The sequence below is a fragment of the Coffea eugenioides genome, chromosome 1 (assembly GCF_003713205.1).
Source record: "Coffea eugenioides isolate CCC68of chromosome 1, Ceug_1.0, whole genome shotgun sequence".
In the NCBI taxonomy this organism is placed as follows: Eukaryota; Viridiplantae; Streptophyta; class Magnoliopsida; order Gentianales; family Rubiaceae; genus Coffea; species Coffea eugenioides.
In genome coordinates this window covers 12,030,438-12,053,298 of record NC_040035.1, presented here as the reverse complement: position 1 = coordinate 12,053,298, position 22,861 = coordinate 12,030,438, and the positions used below count along the sequence as shown (strand labels likewise).

The 22,861-nt window shown below is 34.9% G+C and overlaps 2 protein-coding genes across 2 annotated transcripts; both read right to left on the bottom strand.

Annotated features, from left to right (window-relative positions):
• Positions 1–751: 751 nt before the first annotated feature.
• Positions 752–7,752, bottom strand: LOC113775663 (RNA-binding KH domain-containing protein RCF3). The gene is made up of 8 exons (XM_027320633.1): positions 6,838–7,752; positions 3,949–4,422; positions 2,860–3,108; positions 2,138–2,419; positions 1,709–1,788; positions 1,524–1,632; positions 1,294–1,420; positions 752–1,130 (listed from the first exon to the last, which is right to left on the bottom strand). The coding sequence occupies exons 1-8, from the start codon at positions 7,492–7,494 to the stop codon at positions 1,111–1,113; spliced, it is 1,998 nt and encodes a 665-aa protein (XP_027176434.1). The 5' UTR covers positions 7,495–7,752; the 3' UTR covers positions 752–1,110.
• A 2,638-nt stretch (positions 7,753–10,390) lies between these two features.
• LOC113767915 lies at positions 10,391–11,273 on the bottom strand. The gene is made up of 3 exons (XM_027312121.1): positions 11,124–11,273; positions 10,924–11,052; positions 10,391–10,825 (listed from the first exon to the last, which is right to left on the bottom strand). Exons 1-3 carry the CDS (start codon positions 11,271–11,273, stop codon positions 10,391–10,393), a joined length of 714 nt encoding a protein of 237 aa, XP_027167922.1.
• Between the last annotated feature and the right edge of the window lie 11,588 nt (positions 11,274–22,861).

Sequence of the window (22,861 nt, the reverse complement as noted above, 5' to 3'; positions counted from 1 at the left end):
CTCCGTTCTAAGAGTCCCATCATTTTTCGATTTCTTACCTTTCTTGAATCGCTCCAATTTTGTCCGGTACCCTCTCGGTTAAAACCCTAGCTTTTTCTGCAAAAGTCTTTTTCAATTTTTTTTTTATTTTTTACAAGTTTCATCTCACTATTTTTTTACATGATTGACTTGTTTTATTACAACTCCGTGAATGACATTTCCAAAATACTCTTTTTTGATTGATAAGTTAGGAACAACATTGCTTTTAAATGGTGGTACCATTTCAAGGGCCTTAAATGGACCCATAGATTAAGGTTATGTAACAAATAATCAAATTGACCAAGAATAGAAGTCAGAGAGTAAATCAACGCTAGTAGAAAAGTTCTGAGATGAAGTTGGTAATTTTCCCAATTTTAGATAGTGCTACATTGACATCCTAATAGTAAAATTTTTCTGCCCTACGTGGTAATTCTTTTGTTATTAGATTTTCTATGTTCAAATTTGTAATGCTGTTACCATTTGTCGATATAAAAGATGAGGTAGTACATTTTATCATATCAGAGAATACTATATAGGAATCATTCATAGTACCATGTTCAAATTCAATAATAGTATTAAAAAAATGTGAATGCAAATCCGCTTCACCAATTTATATTTGTGTATGAGCATTGAAGGTATGGTATCTCCTGGCTCCAGGGGCACAGACCCAAACTGTTATCCAGGTCATCGGTCAGTGCAAGTTGACTAAAGCAAGGGCAACTCGTCCAAGACCTGATTAAATCAGAGGCTAATTTCCGATCAATCATATGTTCTCATCAGCTATTGAAGAATTTGTGTATTATCAAGTTCTCCAAATAAAACATTCCTATGCCTATATTTCCAATACAATGCATGAAAACAAAACAAACATTTTAGAGCTGCTTAAAGGTTCAACTACAGCACTGACTCGGTTTCACTTTGTACGGCCACACATGTACATAGCTGCCCTGCACGAAAATGCAAGTGCAGCTCTGAGTACCAAGATGACGAAACAAAATTCCCTCATTTCAGGGACTACATCTGGGGACTGCAGACTACATTTATAAATATTAGAGCATAGTCGCATTTGAAGCCATATTAGCCATGCACATCTCAGGGTCCATCTTCTTCGACTGAAAAAATGAACGAACAGTCATTACCAACCTATAAAGCTTGCTTTTAATCTGCTAAAAAACTGAACTTTAGCACAAAGATCACTAGGTGGAAAGAAAAGGGAGCTTTAAGAGGGTAGGACCAAAGGGGCAGTTTGAGGGAAAGACAGAGAGAAGCACTTACTGCTCAAAATGAATCCTTGAAGCAAGCTCTGGGCTCTTTCAGCTTGCTCTGGAGTACCCGATATTTGGATAGTCTTCTCAGTTGCTTCTGGTCTGTCTTCAACAAGTTGAACATTTGCTCCAGATAACTGTTCTCAACAGTATTGACATACACAAAGATGCAAAGTCAAACTTACCAAAAATTATAAAGTATTATAGGAGAGAAATAAGAAAGCTGTAGCTAGACCTTACCTCACTGATCTGAGCAAGCTTGTTTCTTGATTTTGTTACAAGTTTGGAAGCTGCATGTGCTGGTATAACAACTTCCAAAGTGCTCCTAGTGACGAGTGGAACAGATAATCTAGCAATAGGCAAAAGTGGCATTTTAAATGTTGAAGGTCTGAAACTGAACTTTTAAATACGTAGCGATGAACTACCTATTCACTGCAGTAGGGATATCTTCTTGACGTTCATTTTCATTTTGCTTTCCTGAATCGCTGGTTGACGTCACGGAGTCCTGCAGAACAAGAGTCAGTACATTCTTTATATACTAATGCAGAAAGTCTGAATAGTAGCATAATTGGGGCCAAGCAATAAAGAAATCAGAAAATCCATGCTAAAGGAACATAATTGACTTGTAATTTGATTTCTAGTGGGGGAAATGGGGATGTGGAGATGCAGAAGATTGGTGTGATATCTTTTCCCTAGCAGCGGAGCAAATATTTGTTTTGTAAAGAAACTGTTGTAGGAAACAAAGTTCGAAGTTTGCCATGCAGTGATAATATAGAAAGCAGAGACACCATTAGAGAGTCAATAGTATTCAAAAGGAGCAATAGGTGGTTTCTGAAACAACAAAATTTTCTAACCTTTACTGGCTGCGTGGTTGTAGTGTTTGTTGGTTGTGCAGTTGCAGTGTTTGGTGCATTTTGATATGCGGAAGTTGGGGGATCCTTCCCACCATGATCTTCTGGAGATGGAATCACGTTTTTAGAAGCTCCATCATGCCGAAGCGCACCCTCCATCACACTGGAAGTGGATAGTGAAGGCAAAGGCATATCCTTTTGAAAGAAGTCCCTGTAAAAGTAACTCCGCAGCATTGATGTCACCTCAAGAAGAGCTTCACGAGCAGCTTTGATCTCCCCTACAATCTGTCAAAATCGTGCTTGAAAATGTCAACATAACTAATTAGAAATTATTCAGCAAATCATTGTCCTCGACTACAATTAGAATCAACATCAGAATGTTTAGAAAATATTAACTTAACAAATGAAGTTGTGGAAGTAAAATGGTTTGTAAGTCATCTAATGATCAGTGTTTCTTGTTTTCACACCCTGCACCAGATATGAATAATGCATGATCAATCTAGATTTATATCCTGCATATGTAAGCACATCTATTTGTCCAAATGAACAAGTAGTTTAACAGGCCAATGCAGAGGTAACTATTATTACACAGGGATCTATGCCAGCATGTACAAACTTGTCAAGTTATTGTAGACTCAAAGAGTGCCTCAAGGAGGCAATAGACAAAGGTACATCAAAACATGAATGCACTTTCAAATTTGAAACACTTGCACAAGAAAACAAACCTGTACAATTTCATCATTCTCTGACACACAAGCAGGAAGTTCTTCTCGGGGCAGAATTTGCACATCAGCACCAGCTATCTTTCTAACATCAGACAATGATCCATCTCTACCATTGAAGCACCCAATTTCTTCTGACTGAAGAAGCAACCTAGTAGTTATAAAGTTTTCTTTTTCTGGAACGAGATCAACAATGTGGGTTTGAATATGCAGCAATGCTTCTTGAGCAGGAAACAGCTCATCATCAGGACCCTAAAAAGATATCAAGCGAGGATGTTTTAGAAATTTATTAAAAGGAGACTTTCTCATCCAATTATTACAATATATAAACAATTCTGAAATGATCAAATGCAATGTATAGTGAAAGAGCATGTTTTTTTCAGATAGGCACCATGACCCTTATCTTATAGACATAAATGAGGTAAACATTTATACTCTTTGGCTAGAGATTATTGCCCTGCATCCCACCCCAAATGCTCCCCCACCAGAGCAGCAGAAACAAAATAATTGTCTAAAATCTATGTTCCCAACGTGTATAATAGATTGAATATATTAGATGTGGGCATATCTTTTGTAAATACTGGTGCATATCTGTCATTTGCAATAAATCAGCTTTTTTTTTTTTTTTTTTGTTTTTGGTGGGGGGGGGGGGGGAGGCAGGTCTCCAACTGATAGATAAACATATTGTCTTTGAAATGGTACATACAAATATCTGCATGTGACATGTATGTGTGGTTATACCATATATCACATATCTACTGTGTGCTCATGCATGTAGGCAAGATCTGTTTGTCCTTATAAGCATATCATTGAATAGAAATTCACAGACAAATGTAGCATATACTGCCCTGTTTCGAACAACTCTATTTTTTTAACTCTATTTACACCCCATTAAATGGTGAAAACATTGTAACAAAAGGAGGGGGCACAAATGTTTGTGCCATATCACCAGCCATCAAATGACAGTCCTCTGTTGGGAAAGTGCAAGAGCCATATCAATGTTTCCCTTCCACAATTATCAACCACAAACCAATATACTTCTAGATTCAAGTTGCAATAACTATCTGAGAAACACTACAAAACTGGAATTACCTCATCTGATGTAACAATTATAATTTGCTCATCTGAGCCTGCAACAGGATCAGTAACCTTGACGTCCACACCAACTTCATTTTGAAGCAAATCCATAATCCCATCAGATTCCCCAATAATGCAGTTAACCTTCTCTACCGGGCATAGAATCCGAAAAACAAGGTCTTCACCAGGAAAAAGTTGTGCATTATCACTGATAGGAGTCACTTCAGATTCACTGGCATGCCCAGATTGGCGTGAGGAATAATTATTGGCCCGTCCACCAGTAGGAAACCTAGATCCAAAACTACTCCCATCTGCAGATGTTCGGCGCCCTGAATTATTCATGTGAGGAATGAAATCTTCATCAGGGAACAATCGCTCGGGTGAATGCATCCGACCATGAAATTGACTGCGATCACGATGCTGACTCTCCCGCAATCGTGAGGAAATAACACTTAAAGCATTTTTCACAGCATTCACATCACCCACAACCTATAAGGAAGACAACTGTTTAGATTCCTGCCAAGAGAAACATTTAAACAGTACTTAATTAAAAAAATGAAAACATAAAATGAAAATACACTTAAATTAATACCAATGTGGGTAAGCTTGAGGAAAACTACATGTCTAAGAACTTTAGACTTGTAGCATGTCAGCCTCCAGTTAGAAAGAAAACTGACAATTTGTAGAGGAGAGCATAAGCAGTCTCTAGATACAATGAATCCAATGCATGAGACTGAAATTCTGTTGGAACATTAATTATTTTTGTTGTAGAATTTCAGAATAACCTCAAATAAGCTTACCAAGTTCATTGGCCCACAAGGAAGCAAATATCCTCTAATTAAACTTCAAAAGTTCGATGAGGCATTATATTTGTAAAACATATAACCATAAGAAAAAGAAAGATTTCTTACTTTGTCTATCTGTTTGGTTTCATATTCAAGTAGAATAATTCGAACATAAGGCAAAATTGGTTTCCCAAATTTCTTAAATCCCCATGAATACTATCCCTAAATAGTTCTAAACACTAAAGTCTCTTCAATATGGTAAGGCAAAAACTATTTCATTGATTGATTTCTCTAGGTTTCTTGTATCATTGTTTGATGATGTATGCAGCTTTCTTGTGTCCCTTATAGTTCTCTAGGTTTCTTGTGCCATGTTGTCTTAATATGCTCTTCAAAGAGTGCTCCAGTAACCCGTTGGGGGAAGATTTGTCAAGGTAACCTTGTATTAACAAATATGTTTTGTGAGAAGAATAACTGAAATCCAGCCAGACCCTTGTTATCTCACCTTCAGAATCCAATGTCATTAACCGAACACAAAGACCATAGCAACAAGTGCAGGCACGATATTAATGACACTGGGTTACCCAACTTAATGTTAAGATGATGATTGTTATCATTGAATTTGAGGCAAAGATTGGAACCTTGCAAAACCATGCTAAACTGAAAAGCCCACCATGGAGCATCAATAGTTGCTCAGTATAAGAAGTTGACTTGGATCAAGCACGGAATTCAATAGGACGACAATCATAAGAGCAATTTAAAAAAAATGAGCGCTGCAACAAGCTTAAGATACCTATTTAGAGTCGAGTTTGCTTGTTTGTGGTCTAAGGACTTAAGATACCTATTTAGAGTCGAGTTTGCTTGTTTGTGGTCTAAGGACTAGCCAAAGAAACTGTAATGAACTAAGTAATCTCAACCCAGCCTATTAAGTACACTCTGGTCAAGCTGATTGAAGTTCAACAACCAACACCACAATTAGAGACACATTTTAGTTCTATAAATCTTAAGCTCTGATAGCAGACAGGACATCACTGAAAGCCCTAAACGATCAATGCTTAAGCTATAAAAGGGCAGAAATGCATTCTGGTTCTCTCCCAATCTAAGTTGATTCAATGAAACAAAACCTTCTGGAGAATGAGGAATCTAGAAAGTAACATATGGTACCAGAGGCAGACTAAGAATAAAAAAAAAATCTGGAAGAAGTTTTTCTAGCAACAGAAACCAGGTGGATACACAATTTAATCTTCTTTAAAAATGATAACCATCAGATTTCGGTAGATAATATGTGCCAAAATGTTGATAGCTAGGAAAAATATCAATTTCGCTTTTCTCTGCAGTAGTGTACCAAGTATTGACAATGTTGCCGCTAAATTTGGTGAACTTGAATCAAATAATTATACTTCATTTGCATCGAAAAATAGATAGTAAACAGAACATGTTTCTCTTCTGACAAGAAAAAGGATTTAAATATGCCATCAAGCAAGTAAAATAACCAAAATTAAGCCCCATTAACCACTTAAAACACATAAAATGAGTAAAAAACAAAAGCTGTCTCCAGAAAAGCTTCTCATACATGCAACCCATATAAAGTCATCCTTCTACTTTGATCTCCAGCTCTCAGACGTCTCTCGATGACTCCAAAGGACAATGCACGATCTTCCAGAACTACATGTGTCTCTTACATCATTCTGTCACTCATTCTAATCACCTCCTTGTAGCAAGTCATCCATTAAACAACCAAAAGAAACATCAGCATGTGGCACATTCGGATGCCATTTACAAGTGAAAGGAAAATCTTGGACCTCTAGAAATCAGAGGATAATCAAACATAACTCAACATTTGTTTCCATACACCTCCTGTCCACCTCACTCTGCCTTTTCAGCCAATCGCTTCTAGTGATAAGTTACTAGGTACAAGCCAAAACAAACATCTTTATGTGAAATTACAATTCGCCAGTGAGATAAATAACACGTAACTGTAGCTCATGATTAATTCTACTTCAATGTACAATTCAACAACTAATCCCACAGCAATGCAGATGAGAACAGCAAAAGAAAATCAATTAAAGCCCTTTCAATCAACAACAAAACTTCACTAAAATCCAAAAGAGCAAAAAAGAACCTGAACAATCTCTTCGGACATTGCAACACACCGAGGCAGAGTGTGATCTCTGGGCAAAATCCTAATATGGGTTTTAGTATCCATCCTCATTTGCTCAATAATCTTCCCTCCTTTCCCCAACAAAGACCCCACATGCATTCTTGACACCACCAGCCTAGTCACCACAACATCCCCACCGCCACCGCCACCAGCAGCAATATCACTCTCCAAAATCCTATCATGTATCAACAACAACGCCTCCTGGGCCGGAGAAAAAGCCGGAATCCTCCCCTCCGGGTCCCTTCTTCGAGTATCAGAGATCTCAATAATCCTCTCCTCATCCCCGGGAATCAATTCATGCACATTAATCCAAGCCCCAGTATGCTGTCTTATAGCCTTAATAATGCTTCCAGATTTCCCAATCACTCCTCCAGCCTTCACATCATGGCACAAAATTCTGTAACTGGTGGTAACAGTCAATGACGGGTCTTGCATTTTCCTTCCTCCTCCACCACCTCCGCCGCCTCCCGCCGCTCCACGGTGGCGGTGGTGGGGATGATGGTAAGACCCAGAATGGGAATTGTTGTAACGAGGCTTATTTCGACTAGGGTTGAACTCAGAATCGTAATCTGCTGGGTGGTCATAGTAGTACCTTTTCGAAGATCTTGATCTATCCATGGTACTGTCCAAAAATAACCTTAAAATTTACTAAAAATATGATTTGATTCTTTGTTAATTCTTTCTTTATATCTGTTGACGGTAGAGATTCAGATGGAACATTTATCTGATGATTAAATCTAGGACTAAAGGGTTCAAAACAGCAGTAGAAGTTGGAGAGGAAGTCATAGTTGCTGTTCGGTCCTGTGGACTTGGGCAGTGAGGGAATGAGTGGAGAAAAAGCTGCAGCTTAGGTTTAGATGCTTCGGTCAGAGTACTTTTTTTCCTTTCCTTTTTTTTTTTTTTTTTTTTTGGTGAACAAGGCTTAAAAATTTGTGGTAAGTAAGATCCTTTGGTTTTCTTGCTATTTTTGGGGTGATTTTTTTTTATTTATTTTGGTTTTCTGTTTTGCTGTTGTGGGAAGGGAGGGAGACTGGTTTTGGTGGGGGGGGGGGGGGGGGCGCGTGGTGTGTGGGGGATGGATTTGGGTGAATCTTTGCGGCGTCAGGGGATGTGATGAAACAAGTGTTGCAGGTGTAGGAGTATTTTGCAGGATTATTGGTCATATTGCAGGAGTGCTGTATTAGTACTACACATTATTATTGGGTATTAATGGCATGATATATATACTTATGATAAAGGTTAAAGCTAGTGCGGATTATGAAAATTATTAGTGCGGACTATGAAAATTATTGCAATGACGGTTAATTGTAACAGGAGATAATCTTTCAGAAAAAAAAAAAAAAAGAAATTGTAATACTAGATAAATGGGTTAATAATTGATCTGTATGAAATTATGAAATTTTTATATGCGCATAGAATTAGAAACGTATGCCTTTTGTTAACGATCTCAAGTAGTTGATGAATTCAAATGAGTAGAAAAGATTTTTTTTTTGTGTGGTTAGATACAAGGGATAATTTCAGAGACATCCCTTGAGATTTGTCATAATATCATTTAGCTCTCTTAAGGTTTCTAAAATCTCACTTACCTCCCTTAAATTGACATTTTTTTTGTAACATTTTAGCTTCTTTTGAGGAAAAGCAAGAGAGATAAAACTTTCCTTCCAATAGTACCCTTATGTTATCCTATTTATGGAATTTACATCAACAATAAAAATTAAAATAAGGCTAAAATGAAAGTTTAAAATATCTAGAAATTGCCTATGTTCTCTTCATAGAAAGAAGAAAAAAAAAAGGAAAGACAGCATAGGCAATGTTGTGATATTTGGTCATGAGATCATTTTTTAATTAATCTTTTCAAAACTGGTTTATTTATAAATTTTTCTATAAGCAGGCTTTACATGCAAACCGCATGCATAAAAAATATAATTTTAATTTAAAGTACAACTTGAATTACATCTTGTATTAAAGCATGCTTCTTGAAAATATTGCTTGACTTCCTTAAATCCATCCTAAAAATTTACTAAGATATAAATTACTTACCAAAATCCATTGAAACGGTTGACGTTATTAAATTTAACTTAGCCACCACTTTTTGTTGGCACAAAAATACACACAGTGAAAGTAATTTTAACACATATAAAAATATTTAGCAAGAGGACGAGAATAAATGTACAAACAAATACTCAACTATTCATCAATTTAAAACTCAATAATAACAATATCAAGTTATAATCTTTCACGTACGACAACTTACAACTTTCAACTTAGAGGCTTTCCCTCTATCTCACAGGTTGATTCAACTCAACTCTTCAAAAGTCAATTCAACTCTTTAAGATTCAACTCAACTTTTCAAAATTTTACTTAACTCAACTAATCAAAAACACAACTTATTACACTACTAGTATTTATAGACGGCTAAACTTTCTAATAGCTAAATATAGTTGTTGAGCCAACAAAGGAATCAGTCATGCAATAGGAGTATAATCATGATCCAAACGATCCCTATATATACAGGAAAAGGTTTTGCATTACTTTTTTCTTTTTAAATGATTTGGCTTGGTTAGCTCGCTAAAGAAAGTAGAGCTATTAGATAGAATTATCATTTGGGCCCATTCAACTTGATCCACGATAAATGTAGCTGAACTTTGGTTGAACTAGGGTGGAGCTTATTCTCAGCCCAACTCACATAATATGTGCTAGACTACTAGTGTGCTGTTATATTGTTTTTTATACAGACACAATATATATTAGGAGAATGCTAATGACACTTTAACTCTTTTTTATAACACTTTACTTTTTTATAAAAAAAAATGGCACTCCCAAACTGTAAATTGACCTCACCATAATTACTCCTACTTTCCAATACTAATAAGCTACTCCCTCTGTCCCATTTTGATAGTTTTAGTTTTTCTTTCATACAGTTTTAGAAAAAGTAATTAAATTTATTGGAAAAACAAATTTAGGTTGCTATTTTCTTAAAATAACCTTACATTAAATAGAGTACAACTTTATATTAATTATTCATGGAAACTTGAATTGATGATTTATAAGAACTTGAATTGATGGTCAAGAAAGAATCAATTCTCATTTTACATTTTTTCACATTAAATCTTAATGTATTAAATGGGGTAGGTTAACAATCTATATTAAATAAAGTAGTTTATACTAATAACAATCTACATTGAATAAGGATATTTTAGAGAAATTAAAAAACAACTATATTTTTCAATTGGAAAGTGGACTACAATTTGGAACAGACGAAAAAGGAAAACAGAACTATCAAAATGGGACGGAGGGAGTATTACTTTACATATATAAATGGTCAATAAATTGGTTTAATTAACAACCCCATGAACATATTAAACTCTCAAAAAGTACTAAAACCTAAAAATAATTAAAACAAAAAAATTTCAGCCAAACAAGGACAAATACAAAAGTTATGTAATATTTGTGAAAAGATCAGAACTTTTTTTTTTTCCAAACGATAAGAGATTCATTAATCATGAAACAAAGATTACAAAGCTGGAGCACTTGCTCCTACATCATTTCTAGCTAAACTAGTCAGCCATTCAGGAAAAGAATCCTGCCACTCAAAGTCGTTCATCAGGTTAATGGCAAATTTTGCTAAGTGGTGAGCTACAAAGTTACCTTCTCTTTTGATAAAGGAGAAGGAACATTCTGTGAAAACTTGTCTGAGCTTCAAGATATCAAAAAGAATGACTCCAATATTTGGATCCTCTGCCTTTCTCGCATTAATTTTGTCAATTATACCTTTGTAGTCAGACTGTATCAAGACCTTTCTCCAACCCTTTTGCTTAGCAATGTTCAAAGCCTGCCTGATAGCCAGAGCTTCCTCCACAACCGGTTCCCCCAGTTTGTCATCACTATCTGCCCATGCCCCAATCAAACCTCCATCATCCTTTCTGGCCACAATCCCTTTCCCCACTCTCTGTTTTTGTATGTTCAGACTGGCACAGTATTCATGATTATATAGCCTTTTGGTGGTAATGACCACCTACCACCTTTCATAGCTTTGTCCCCCCCTACTTTCTTGTTAGAATCATCCTCACTCCCTACGTTCTTATACTCTAACCATTCCAGCAATGCCTTATTCACAGTCTCTCCAGGACACCTTCCTTCTCTGTTAAACTGGATACTACTTCTAGACTTCCACACCTGCCAAAGAATATTTATAGTAAGAACTATGTGATCTCTCCCCTCAACTCTCTATTTGGCTTCCATAAGACTATTCCACCAAAGCCAAAAGTTGTGTCTGAAGTCCAACAATCCATTTCATCTGACAGGTGCAACTTTCCAGATGAATTCTGCATGTCTGCAAAAAAACAACATATGTTCCAGAGTTTCTGTATTCTCTCCATAGCAAACACATCTGCCATCTTCTTTTCCAATTCTCCTCTTCAACACCTCATTTACTGGCAGTATTCCCCGTAAACATTTTCATATAAAATTGTAAGCATCGAAGACAACCAAGTGGAAGATATAAGCAATGTAAAGATCACAAATGTAACAGTAAATAAAAAGAAAAGAATTGCAAATCAATTAACTACCCAACTCCTCTTGAGCTTGTAGATTAATTCAAACAAGCTTCTTCAAATTTATGAATTACAATCACTCTTGTGTACAAAGGAAGGTTCACCTCCTCCATGCCCCGAACTCCACTCGGTCAAGTTAGGAAGTTTTACTATCTCTCAGGACAACTCTCGTAGAGCTCCACTCATGAAATATTCACTCACAAATGAAAAACTTACAATAAATCTCACACCACTAAGATTACAAATCTTCTTTGGAGAGTGTTTTCTAACTAAAATTACTCTAGATCTTTTGTATTTTCAGTGTACAAAAGTTATTTGAAAATTCTGACCATACTCTATTTATAGGAGACCAACAAAGTGCTTCATTAATGCTTCCAACGGATAGAAAGTAGCTGAACAGTCAACTAGCCGTTGGTGTATCGGACGTCCGGTACTCCTGTTTTTTGCGTCCGACAGCAGGCACTGAGTTTGAGAAATTTTCTTTAATTCTATCGGACGTCCGGTGCAAGCTTTTTGTGCGTCCGACAGCAAACAAAGAGATTTAAGAAATCGTCTTGTTTCTATCGGACATCCGGTGGAGACACATTCAGCGTCCGATGTTTTCGTCGACTTTAAAGGATTCTATCGGACGTCCGATGCTTACGTCTGATCGAGGTTAGTGATCCAGGGGGAATGTCTTATTTCCTTCGGATGTTCGGTGGTGGGTTCTTCATGCGTCTGAAGTTACGTAATGATTATCGGACGTCCGATCCAAGCGTTCGACAGCTTTCAACAGCCTTTGTCCCTTTCAATTGCACTTGATCTTTGAATCTGATTTGCTTCACAACTGAAAATATTTCTTAAAGAGATATTAGTATTATCCATTATTTTGTAAACATCAAAAGTTAGGGACCAAGGTCAATATTCTCCCCCTTTTTGATGATAACAAAACAATGGATGGAAGAAGGAAAAGATTGAGCATATGAGCATAAGCTCCTCCTCACTCATTGCATCCAAACTTATAATCTCAGAATAACTCTCCCTTACACATAGAACAAAGAGATTTAAGAAATCTTCTTGTTTCTATCGGACGTCCGGTGGAGACACATTCAATGTTCGATGGTTTCGTCGACTTTGAAGGATCCTATCGGACGTCCGATACTTGCGTTCGATCGAGATCAGTGATCCAGGGAAAATGTATTATTTCCTTCAGACGTCCGGTGGTGGGTTCTTCATGCGTCCGAAGTTACGCAATGATTATCGGACGTCCGATCCAAGCGTCCGACAGCTTTCAGCAGCCTTTGTCCCTTTCAATTGCACTTGATTTTTGAATCTGATTCGCTTCACAACTGAAAATATTTCTTGAAGAGATATTAGTATTATTCATTGTTTTGTAAACATCAAAAATTAAGGACCAAGGTCAATATTCTCCCCCTTTTTGATGATGACAAAACAATGGATGGAAGAAGGAAAAAGATTGAGTATATGAGCATAAGCTCCTCCTCACTCATTGCATTCAAACTTATAATCTCAGAATAACTCCCCCTTACACATAACATCCATTTCTCCCCCTTTTTGTCATCATAAGATAAGAGTAAAAATCTCATACCGTAATCCAGCAACAATAACAGAGAATCCAATATTTCAAACAAAAACAGAGAAATGATACCAGAATTCAGCAATCACCAACATACCAATATATCACAGAGATTTGATACCAAAAGAAGTACTAACATATTACAGAGAGTTTAACAAAGCAAATCATCATTATATCAGAATTGTTCTTTTCTCTCTCTTTTTGATATCATACAAATTCAGTAATATTTAAAAATATCATGAAAAAAACTCAGTTCAAGGCATTAGAAACATCAAAAGAGAATTACAAAAAAATATTATGAACAAGAATCTCATCAATCTTACCAATATCTCCTACTTGTTAGCGTTAGTATCATGTCTAACTATCCACATGCATTTCATGCCTCTTCTCATGTTCTTTCTCACATAACAATCACTTTTCATATGATTTTTTTGATAATAAAAATTACATATAACCAAAGAGTTATTTACATGAACAGGTTTAATAAATCTTACTTGTCTTCTCTTATAAATAGCAAATTCATTTGCATCAGAATTCAATTTCTTCTCATGAATGCCAAAATGAGTTTTTGATTTATTACCTTGAAAATATCTTATTTTTTATGTTGGAGTAATTCAGTTAAATTATCCATTCTTATTTTCAAATCACCTTGTTTCTTTTTGAATATTTCACAAAGTCTTGTTTTTTTATCAAACTCAAAGTGTAAAACAGTCTCACTCTTTTTTAAGAAATCACTTTCAGTTTTCAGTTTTTTATTTTCTTAAAAAAGACGTGCATTGTCCTCACCAAGAAAGCCAATTTTATGTTTTAATTCATTGTTTCTAGCATAACATTCTTTCAAACTATCATGCAATTTTATAATAAAAGATTCAAGATCATCATCAGTTTCATCATCACTTTCAAATTGAGAGTTAGAAGATGTTACCTCATCATCTCCAATGGCCATAAAAGTCAATTGAGCAGATTTTTCTTCCTCTTCAATTTCACCGTCGGAGTTGCACTCATTCCATGTGAATTAAAAGTTGTTGAATCTTGATTTTCTTTCACCGTTCCTCTTCTTCATTGGACACTCACTCACGTAGTGTCCAGGTTGGCTGCATTCAAAGCATTTATCGGTTTGCTTTTTATTGAACTCTTGCTTCCCTTTGTTTCTTGTATTGCTGAACTGATTTGGGAATGAGTTGTTGTTTCCTCCTTTTCTGAACCTTCATTTGTTGAGAATTCTCTTGAAACTTTTTGTAATGAGAGATAGATCACTATCATCAGCTTCTGCATCTTCTTCATCTAGAGAGGCAGAATCATCTTCATCTTGAGATGCCTTTAGAGCAATGCTCCTTCTTACTTTCGCATCCTCTTCCCTTGTACTTTGAACTTAAACTTCAACTCATAAGAGATTAGAGAATTAATAAGAGATTCAATGGGCAAGAAATTTAGATCTCTAGCTTCTTCAATGGCAGTAACTTTACTCTCCCAATCCTTGGATAAAGTATTTAGAATTTTTTCTATTTTTCTCACCTAGAAAGTATTCCTTTTCCAGCACCTCTAAATCCTTAATAAGGTCGTTGAATCTACAATACATCTCATCAATGTTTTCATGAGGTTCCATCTTGAACGATTCATACTTAATAACCAGAATAGATTTCTTTTATTTTCTCACATTCTCACTTCCTTCATGGATTTCTCTAAGTTTGTCCCAGATTTCTTTAACGGACTTACAACCCTTGACTCTTATAGATTTATTTGAGTCTAAAGCACAATATAACACATTCATGATTTTTGTATTTAAGGTGAGATGAGCTCTATCCACAATAGTCAGTTCATTTCGTGTTTTTGATCTAGATCTATGAGTATTTCATTTATAAGAGAGGCATTATATGGACCTTCACTAATAATAAATCACAATTCAATATCAGTTGATTGCAAAAAGATAATCATTCTTTCTTTCCAACTCACATAATTTAACTCATTAAACATAGGTGGTCTAATGACTGAATGTCCTTCAAAAAATATGGCATTATTGGTTGTCATTATTACTCCAAAGTCGATTGAACTTAATCTCTAGGAGACCAATCTCTGATATCAATTGTAAGGATCGAAGACAACCAAGTGGAAGATATAAGCAATGTAAAGATCACAAATGTAATAGTAAATAAAAAAGGAAAGAATTGCAAACCAATTAACTACCCATCTCCTCTTGAGTTTGTAGATTAATTCAAACAAACTTTTTCAAATTGATGAATTACAATCACTCTTGTGTACAAAGAAAGGTTCACTTCCTCCTTGCTCCGAACTCCACTCGGTCAAGTTAGGAAGTTTTACTATCCCTCAAGACAACCCTCGCAGAGCTACACTCATGAAGTATTTACTCACAAATGAAAAACTTACAATGAATCTCACACCACTAAGACTACAAATCTTCTTTGGAGAGTGTTTTATCACTAAAACTACTTTAGATCTTTTGTATCTTCAATATGCAAAAGTTATTTGAAGATTCTGACCATACTCTATTTATAGGAGACCAACAAAGTGCTTCATTAATGCTTCCAACGGATAGAAAGTAGCTGAACAGTCAACTAGCCGTTGGAGTATCGGACGTCCGGTACTCCTGTTTTTTGCGTCCGACAGCAGGCACTGAATTTGAGAAATTTTTTTCAATTCTATCGGACGTCCGGTGCAAGCTCTTTAGGTTTCTAACAGCAAACAAAGAGATTTAAGAAATCGTCTTGTTTCTATCGGACGTCCGGTGAAGACACATTCAGCGTCTGATGGTTTCGTCGACTTTGAAGGATCCTATTGGATGTCCGATGCTTGCGTCCGATCGAGGTCAGTGATCCAGGGGGAATGTCTTATTTCCTTCGGACGTCCGGTGGTGGGTTGTTCATGCGTCCGAAGTTACGCAATGATTATCGGACGTCCGATCCAAGCGTCCGATAGCTTTCAGCAGCCTTTGTCCCTTTCAATTGCACTTGATCTTTGAATCTGATTTGCTTCACAACTGAAAATATTTCTTGAAAAGATATTAGTATTATCCATTGTTTTGTAAACATCAAAAGTTAGGGACCGAAGTCAATAAAAATGTTTAAGTTTATGTTTGGTGTTTAGACTTCATAAGAATTTCCAGGCTCCAGAGTTTCCTTCATTTCTGCTGTGATTCCCTTCCCTATACTTAGTCTGCTCCTTCCTGTTATTCATCTCCTTAGCCATTACATAGCCAGTTTTAACTGTGTATTGTCCAGAGATAGACCTTGGCCAAACCAGTCTATCATTGCTTCCACATGTACTCAGTGGGATACTCCCTATCCTAGCACAATCTTGCTCGCCAAACAATGTCTGCATCAAATCCTTTCTCTATTTGCCATTGCTGATCAATTCCTGCACCTTTGAAGTCTGGCATCCTTCTGGTTTCCTGGATTGTACCATTCCATTACCAGTATTCATAATCCATTTGTCCTTCCAGATATTAATAGTGCTTCCATCACCAACTCTCTTCCTTACTCCTTCTTCTAATAGGTCCCCAGAACTAAGGATACTTTTCCATATCCAGGAATCTCCACCTCTTTCCTTTGTCTTCCAGATAGAGGTTCCTTTAAAATATCTACCCTTGATAACCCTGCTAACTAGAAGACTTGGATTTGTCAACACTCTCCAAAGCTGCTTAGCTAACATAGCCTTATTAAAGCACTGAAGATCCCTGAACCCCAAACCCCCTATCCCATTTACTTCAGACAACTCATCCCAGCCAATCCAGTGAATTCTCTTTGCCTCCTCACTATCCCCCTACCAGAACTTTGCCATTTGTCTACATATATCCTTACATAAAGTTTTGGGCAATTTGCAGCAGCTCATTGCATAGGTAGGAAGTGCCAAAATAACTGACTTCAACATGATTTCTTTCCCTGCCTGACTTAGAACCTTTTCCTTCCATCTTCCCAATCTGCTCACAACTTTTTCCTTGATATAACTAAACACCTGTCTCTTAGATCTTTCTATGACCATCGAGAGACCCAAATATCTGCTTTGTTTTACTAGTTTCATCTCTCCTAACATACCCAGTATCTCTTGTTTCCTACCCTCTTCTGTATTCTTACCAAAAAAGACTGAAGATTTCTCCACATTAACTATCTGTCCAGAAGCTTCCCCATATTGTTTGAGTATCTGAATTACTTCTCCAGCCTCTTCCTTATTAGCTCTACAAAAAATAAGCGTGTCATCTGCAAAAAATAGGTGAGATAAAGCAGGACACGAATGTGCTACTTTGAGCCCAGTCAACCTGTGCTCCTGCATTGCTTTTCTCCACAAGTTAGAGAATCCTTCAGTAACCAGAAGAAAAAGGTAAGGAGATAAGGGATCTCCTTGCCTAAGTCTCCTGGAAGGTTTAACAAAGCCTCTTCTCTCACCATTAATATTAAACGAATAAGCCACAAAAGACATGCATGTTAAGATCCACTTTATCCAAGTTTGGCAGAACCCCATCTTATTCATCATTTTCACCACAAATTGTCATTCCACTCTATCGTAAACCTTGGACATATCTAGCTTTAGAGCCATAAAAGCATTAGGACCTCTCCTCATATTATTCAAACAATGAATTGACTCATGTGCAACTATGATGTTATCAATGATCTGTCTTCCAAGAATAAAGGCAGATTGGTTCATACTAATGCAAGACTTTAACAGAGGTTTTAGCCTATTAACTAGAATTTTCGAGATGATCCTATAAACCACATTACATAGGCTGATTGGTCTGAATTGGGATACATAGACAGGGTGGTCAATTTTAGAGATGAGAGTTATCATGGTATCATTAATAGCACTTAATAGATTCCCTGAGTGAAAGAAACTAGAAATGGCATTTAGAAGATCATCTTTGATGATTTGCCAAAACTGTTGAAAAAATATAGGAGTCATACCATCTGGTCCAGGTGCTTTATGAGGTTGTAAGGAGAACACAGCTTTTCTGATTTCCACTTCAGACACAGGCCTCACGAGCTTTGCATTCATCTGCCCTGTAATCACTTGAGGGATTCCATCCAAAACGAAGTCAAAGTTCTGAGGATTAGAAGAAGTGAAAAATTCCTTAAAATACCCCTCAATTTCACCCTCCACCTCCTCCATAGATTTGCACCAGCTTCCATCACTCTTTTGCAAGTCTGAGATAGTATTCCTTCTCCTCCTTCCCTCAACAATGGCATGAAAATACTTTGTATTTTTATCGCCTTCTTTTAACCAACTGCTTCTAGCTTTTTGAGCCCAGTACACTTCCTCTCTTCTGTATGCATCAGCCAAATCCTTTCTCAATGCAGCTCTTCTTTCACTCTTATTTGCCAAATTACTCCTTTGCAGATCCACAAGCTCCTGTTTTACCATTTGGATTTGCCTCTTAGCATTTTTATTTTTCTGTCTATTCCATTCCAATAAAGCTATTCTTCACTCTTTGATCTTATGCTGAAGTTTATAAAATCTTGAACCATTCTGCTCTCTACTCCAAGCCTTGCTGATAATAACCCCCACATCTGGACTTTTGAGCTAGTTTCTGTCAAAGTAAAATCTCTTCTTCCATTTTTTACATCTTGTGACGCCCCCACTTCTCCCAAGGGCGAACCCGAGGGTATCGGCGGGACGCCTGCCTAACTCGCGTCAGGACTCAAAACACAAAGCAAATAAAATCATATAAACTAAAAGAGTACTATTCACAATATATTCAATTCCAAAAGAGTCTATTTACATCCTCAAAAGGAATTATTCAGACTACTACATTATCTTATGCTAATAACCAAAATATAAAATAGACCCGAAAATGAATTACAACTCAAATTTGTGATTACTACATAAACTAGGGGTCCATTTGGATTTCTTGTTTTTACCTCTGTTTTAGAAAAACTGTTTTTCACATTCCAAATGCTACAGTAAATGTGTATTTCAAAAACAATTCCAAAAACAATATCCAAACATTATATCAAAAACAACTCCAAATATACATATTTAATATGTATATTTCAATTATGCATATTATACATATTATATTAATATAAATTGAAATATACAAATTGAAAATTATATATTTATATATTATATATTATATAAATATTTATATACATTAATATTATACATAATATTGTATATTATATATAATATAATATACATAATATGTAATATTGTATACATAAATGTATAAATATTGTATACGTCATATATCATGTACATTACATTATAATATATACATTATTAATGTACTTTCATTATTATGTACATTATTGTGTATAATAATGTATAATAATCTTATGTATAATATATAATTTACATAATATTTATAATGTATAAATGTATATTATGTATAATATATTATGTTATAAATATATATATAATATAATATACATAATATTGTATATTATACATAATATAATATAATGTACTTAATATAATATACATAATATGTAATATTGTATACATAATATATTATGTACATTACATTATAATATATACATTATTAATGTACTTTCATTATTATGTACATTATTGGGTATAATAATGTATAATAATCTTATGTATAATATATAATATACATAATATGTAATAATGTATAAATGTATATTATGTATAATATATTATATTATTTATATTATATTATATATATACAATATTATGTATATTATACAAATTGGAAATTTTATATTATATATTTATATATTATATATTACATAAATATTTATATAATGAAATATACAATAAATATTACAAATTGAAATATTATATAAACACCATATTTATAATATTATAATATTTATAATTAATATTAATTATATTATATATATTAATTATTAATTTATTAATTTATTCATATTATAAATATTTTTTATTTAAAATATATTTTTATATATTTAAAATATATTTATATAAATATAATATATTATATAAATTATATATTATATAATATATTTTATATATTATACATTTATATAAATGTACATTTATACATAATATATATTTATGTATATTTATAATATACATTTATATTAGGTATTATATATAATATGATACATTTATACAGCTATATTAATATACATAATATTAATTTTACATTTATACATAATATTAATACATTTATATTAATACATTTACAAATAATATTAATATATATTTATAATATATTAATTTATACATATATATAATATTAATTTATAATTTATACATTTATAATAATATACACTTATACATTTATAAATATATTTGTATTATGTATTATATATAATATAATACATTTATAATACAATTATATATTTTTATAACAATATATAAATATATTTATTTATAAATATTTATAAATGTATTATAAATGCATAAATGTATATTTATATATAAATTATAAATTATAATTATACATTTATATAATATTCATTTATAATTTATACATTTATAATAATATACATTTAAACATTTATAAATATATTTATATTATGTATTATATATAATATAATACATTTATAATATATTTATATAAATATATAAATATATATTTATAAATATTTATAAATGTGTTATAAATGCATAAATGTATATAAACATAAAAATTATAAATTATAAAAATACTCAAAAATATGTTTTAAAAATACCTCTAAAAATAATCCAAAAAAATCTATAGTAAAAGTTTTTCATATAGTTTTTGAAAAACAACCCCAAAAACAACTAATCCAAACGGACTTGTATTTCAAAAATGAAATGTTACAGTATTGTTTTTGAAAAATAACCCCAAAAATAGCTAATTCAAACGGACCCTAGGATTTTATAAATAATCCAATTTAGGGTTTTCTAATAATTTAGTACTAAATAGAACAAAATGCTATTAATATCACATAATTTCGAAATTAAGGACTATCCGGGGTCTCACAACCTCCCCCTCTTAGAACAATTTCATCCTCAAAATTAATACCTTTGTTTGCGAACAGAGAGGAATACGTCTCCATCCAAATTTCACATACCACTGGTACGTTTTCTACCTTCAAATAATCCGCTGGAGCATTCATTACATCACTAAATGCCCCCATGCACCCTTGAGAGCTAACTCAATAAAGTCCACCTACAATTTTCGTTCTCCTATCATACCTCACCTCCCTCGTACACCACACTAGCAATTACACTCTTATTGGTAATAGGGGTTGGTATTTCTAGATCATACGATAAGTTTTTCTAGAAAGCGTACCGTCGAGAACTGCCGCAGGGTCAGTCACTTCTTGATGACCCATTGAATATACTCTGGCCGGTGCTTTGGGTCGATTCCCCGCTACATTGGTCGGTTTAGCTGTGGTTCCTTCTGTCGATGACTTATGTCTTTCTTTCTGCATCTTAGGGCATTGAGCAATCAGATGTTCCGTACTACCACATTTAAAACATTTTCGTACCGAACTATTTTTTCAGCAATTCTCATCAGTGTGATTGCCCCCACAGAAACCACAGGTCGGCTTAGTTCCTATTGTTGACCCTCTATGCTGGGCACTCCTCTGGAACCTTTGCCCTACCTGACCTTTTTCCACATTATCTCGTGGACCACCCGTTCCTCGACCTATCTTAGAGGGTGGCTCGTTTCTCGAGTTTTGTCCGGTCGCAACGTTGCTTGAGTTAGGTTGCTTTCTTTTTTGGTCATGGAAGGCTTTTACTTGTCCCTTAGCAACCTCAATTCTCTGAGTCTTTTCTAGTGCTTGGCTAAATGTGTTTAACTGAGCAGCTGCTAGTGCCTCTTGAATCTCCACATTTAAGTCTTGAACGAAATGGCGGATTCGCTTTTGTTCCGTTAGCACCAACTCCAGAGCAAAGCGGGAGAGTTTTGTAAATTGGGTTTCATACTCCGCCACACTAGATGCCCCTTGACGTAGGCGGATAAAATCATCTTCCCGTTTCTCTTGCACAATGGGCGGCAGATATTTTTCATTAAATTCCCGTGTAAAATTAACCCATGTCCAGGGAGTCTGTTCTCGCTCCCACTTCGCTTTAATCACATTCCACCAAGTTCGAGCAGCCTCCTCAAACTGAAAAATAGCAAAAGATATCTGTCGTTCCTCCGAATACCTAAGTGCGGCCAATATATCCATCATACGGTCCATCCAACTCTCTTCTAGGTCAGGATTAGGTCCACCTATAAATTTTGGAGGTGCAAATTTTTGGAACCATTCTAAGGCACGGTCCACCCCTTCATGATTGCCTGGATTATTTCCAGGGTTTCCTGTAGTATTCCCATGGCCCTGACCCTGTTGGTCAACCATACGTTCTAACAGGTCAGCCATCTACTGGATGGCTGTAGCTACTTGATCTGGCTCATGTTCATTTTTCCTTTCAGGACTTCGTCCTCGCCCTCGACCTCTACCCCGATCACCGGAGTCCATTTAGATTCAAAGTCTATAAATCCCAATAAAATGTACACTTATTATTCAAGATGTGAACAAGGTAGAGAATACCAAATGAAAATGCACATATACAAGAGTCACACAAAAGATGAATCCAGAAAGATTGTTTTCAACTATATACATATATGTACACAAAAGGTTATATACAGAAAGTGTACACAAAATTCACATATATATTTACAAAGTCATACCAAAAGAGATACAAATCACCCGACTTCCAGTCGGTACAAAACCCAGTATACACATGAGCACTCCGACTCCAAAAATCTAGTCAGTCAACCAAATAACAAAAGAAACTAGTCATGCCAGTTCTAACAAAAGTAATCCGCCAGATAGTCAAAAGAAAGTACAAAGGCGACCCTAAACGCCTCCCCTAGGGGCCCAATCCCCAACAGAGTCCAAGGTGTCAACCTCATCCATCGGCTCTGGACCGATAGCTCATGGCGGTGCCTCTGCGGCCA